The sequence below is a fragment of the Equus asinus genome, chromosome 5 (genome assembly GCF_041296235.1).
Source record: "Equus asinus isolate D_3611 breed Donkey chromosome 5, EquAss-T2T_v2, whole genome shotgun sequence".
NCBI classification, from domain to species: Eukaryota; Metazoa; Chordata; class Mammalia; order Perissodactyla; family Equidae; genus Equus; species Equus asinus.
In genome coordinates, this window is record NC_091794.1 from 3,238,280 (window position 1) to 3,240,056 (window position 1,777).

Sequence of the window (1,777 nt, forward strand, 5' to 3'; positions counted from 1 at the left end):
CAATTCATTTTATAATCCAGGCCCTTCTAATATTTTTACTTTTTATGCTGCTTCCATGTCCTAAACACAGATTTCCCTCCTCATTCAATAGTTTCCCCACAAGGATGCTCATGTTTAGCATGTCTTCCTTCTCGTCTCAGTCTGTTCATTCCAGCACCTAGTTTGAATAGAAATAATTGGATTTTTCCAATATAACGATTCCGTGGATAGTTTCCATGTATTAAAGTCACAGCAAATAAAATTAATGGCATTCGGGCTAGTGTAGGGTTTTATTTCAATTGCCCTCACCAAATTTTCTTCTATAAAACCTTGGTGAATATTCTTTTTACTTTGATTACATTTTATTTCAGGGGCAATCTATTAAGGATATGGAAACTAGAAATGCAACATTGCTGACAGAGTTTGTTCTCACAGGACTTTCATATCAACTGGAGTGGCAAATCCCCCTGTTTCTGGTGTTCTTGGTGATATGCCTCATCACTATTGTGGGAAACCTTGGACTGACTGCACTCATCTGCAATGACCCTCACCTTCACACCCCCATGTACTTATTCCTCGGGAGTTTAGCCTTCATGGATGCTTGGATATCATCCACAGTGACCCCCAAGATGCTGGTCAACTTCTTTGCCACAAATCAGATGATCTCTCTCTCTGAATGCATGTTACAATTTTTTTCCTTTGCATTCAGTGCAACCACAGAATGTTTTCTTTTGGCAGCAATGGCGTATGATCGCTATGTGGCCATATGCAAACCTTTACTTTATCTGGTGATTATGACCAATAGACTATGCATCCGACTGTTAGTCGCATTATTTCTGTGTGGCCTTATTCATTCCGCATTTCATGTACTTTTTTTACTCAGATTAACCTTCTGTAATTCTAACATAATACATCACTTTTACTGTGACATCATGCCATTGTTTAAGATTTCCTGTACTGACCCTTCTATTAATGTTCTGATGGCTTTTATTTCCTCTGGGTCCATACAGATGTTCACCATTATGACAGTTCTTGTCTCTTATACACTTGTTCTCTTTACAATCTTAAAAAGGAAGTCTGTACAAGGCATCAGGAAAGCCTTCTCCACCTGTGGAGCCCATCTCTTCTCTGTCTCTTTATACTATGGCCCTCTTCTCTTCATGTATATGCGCCCTGGAACTGCACAGAGAGGTGACCAAGATATGATGGACTCTCTATTTTACACTGTCATCATTCCTTTGTTAAATCCAATTATCTACAGCCTGAGAAATAAGAAAGTCATAGATTCAGTAGCAAAACTGTTAAAGAGAAGTGTTTAGATTTCACACTAATATCTGTTCTCTTTCTACTAAAACTGTCACACAATTGTGTAGATGAGATGTGGCTTTGGTTAGTGTGCAAAGTTTTTTGTAATTGTGATTGTCTTGCTGTTTTATTGACTTAAAGTGGGAGTACCTAATAAACTCTTTAATATATGTGTGTATGTTATTCAAAACAGAGAGAGAATTTTAATCAGATGGTCATGTCATACTAAAATAATTAAACAGGAAAGCAAATATAATATTTTATATGATTGTACGTTTTCAACGTGGCTTCATAAGTGCATTAAGTACTAAAATAGTGGTGTTCCTCTGAACAGGACTCGATTATAATGTCTTTGATTATAATACAGCTGGGCAGCCTGGAGGCTCATATCACACTGAACTCCACAGTGGAGGCAGGTTTGTGTTTGGGTGAACAGAGGCAAATCCCAGTAATTCTGCTAGCCACCAAAGGCCTTTCATTCCACTTTATTTGG

General features: G+C 37.9%; 1 protein-coding gene across 1 annotated transcript; it reads left to right on the plus strand.

Moving 5' to 3' along the window:
* The first annotated feature begins 368 nt into the window (after positions 1-368).
* LOC106845715 (olfactory receptor 5H2-like) lies at positions 369-1,298 on the plus strand. The gene has a single exon (XM_014864078.3). It carries the CDS (start codon positions 369-371, stop codon positions 1,296-1,298), a length of 930 nt encoding a protein of 309 aa, XP_014719564.3.
* The last annotated feature ends 479 nt before the right edge of the window (positions 1,299-1,777 follow it).

What these genes read in the sequence shown, in the direction of transcription:
- LOC106845715 (XM_014864078.3), top strand. Translation starts at nt 369, where the DNA reads ATGGAAACTAGAAATGCAACATTGCTGACAGAGTTTGTTCTCACAGGA.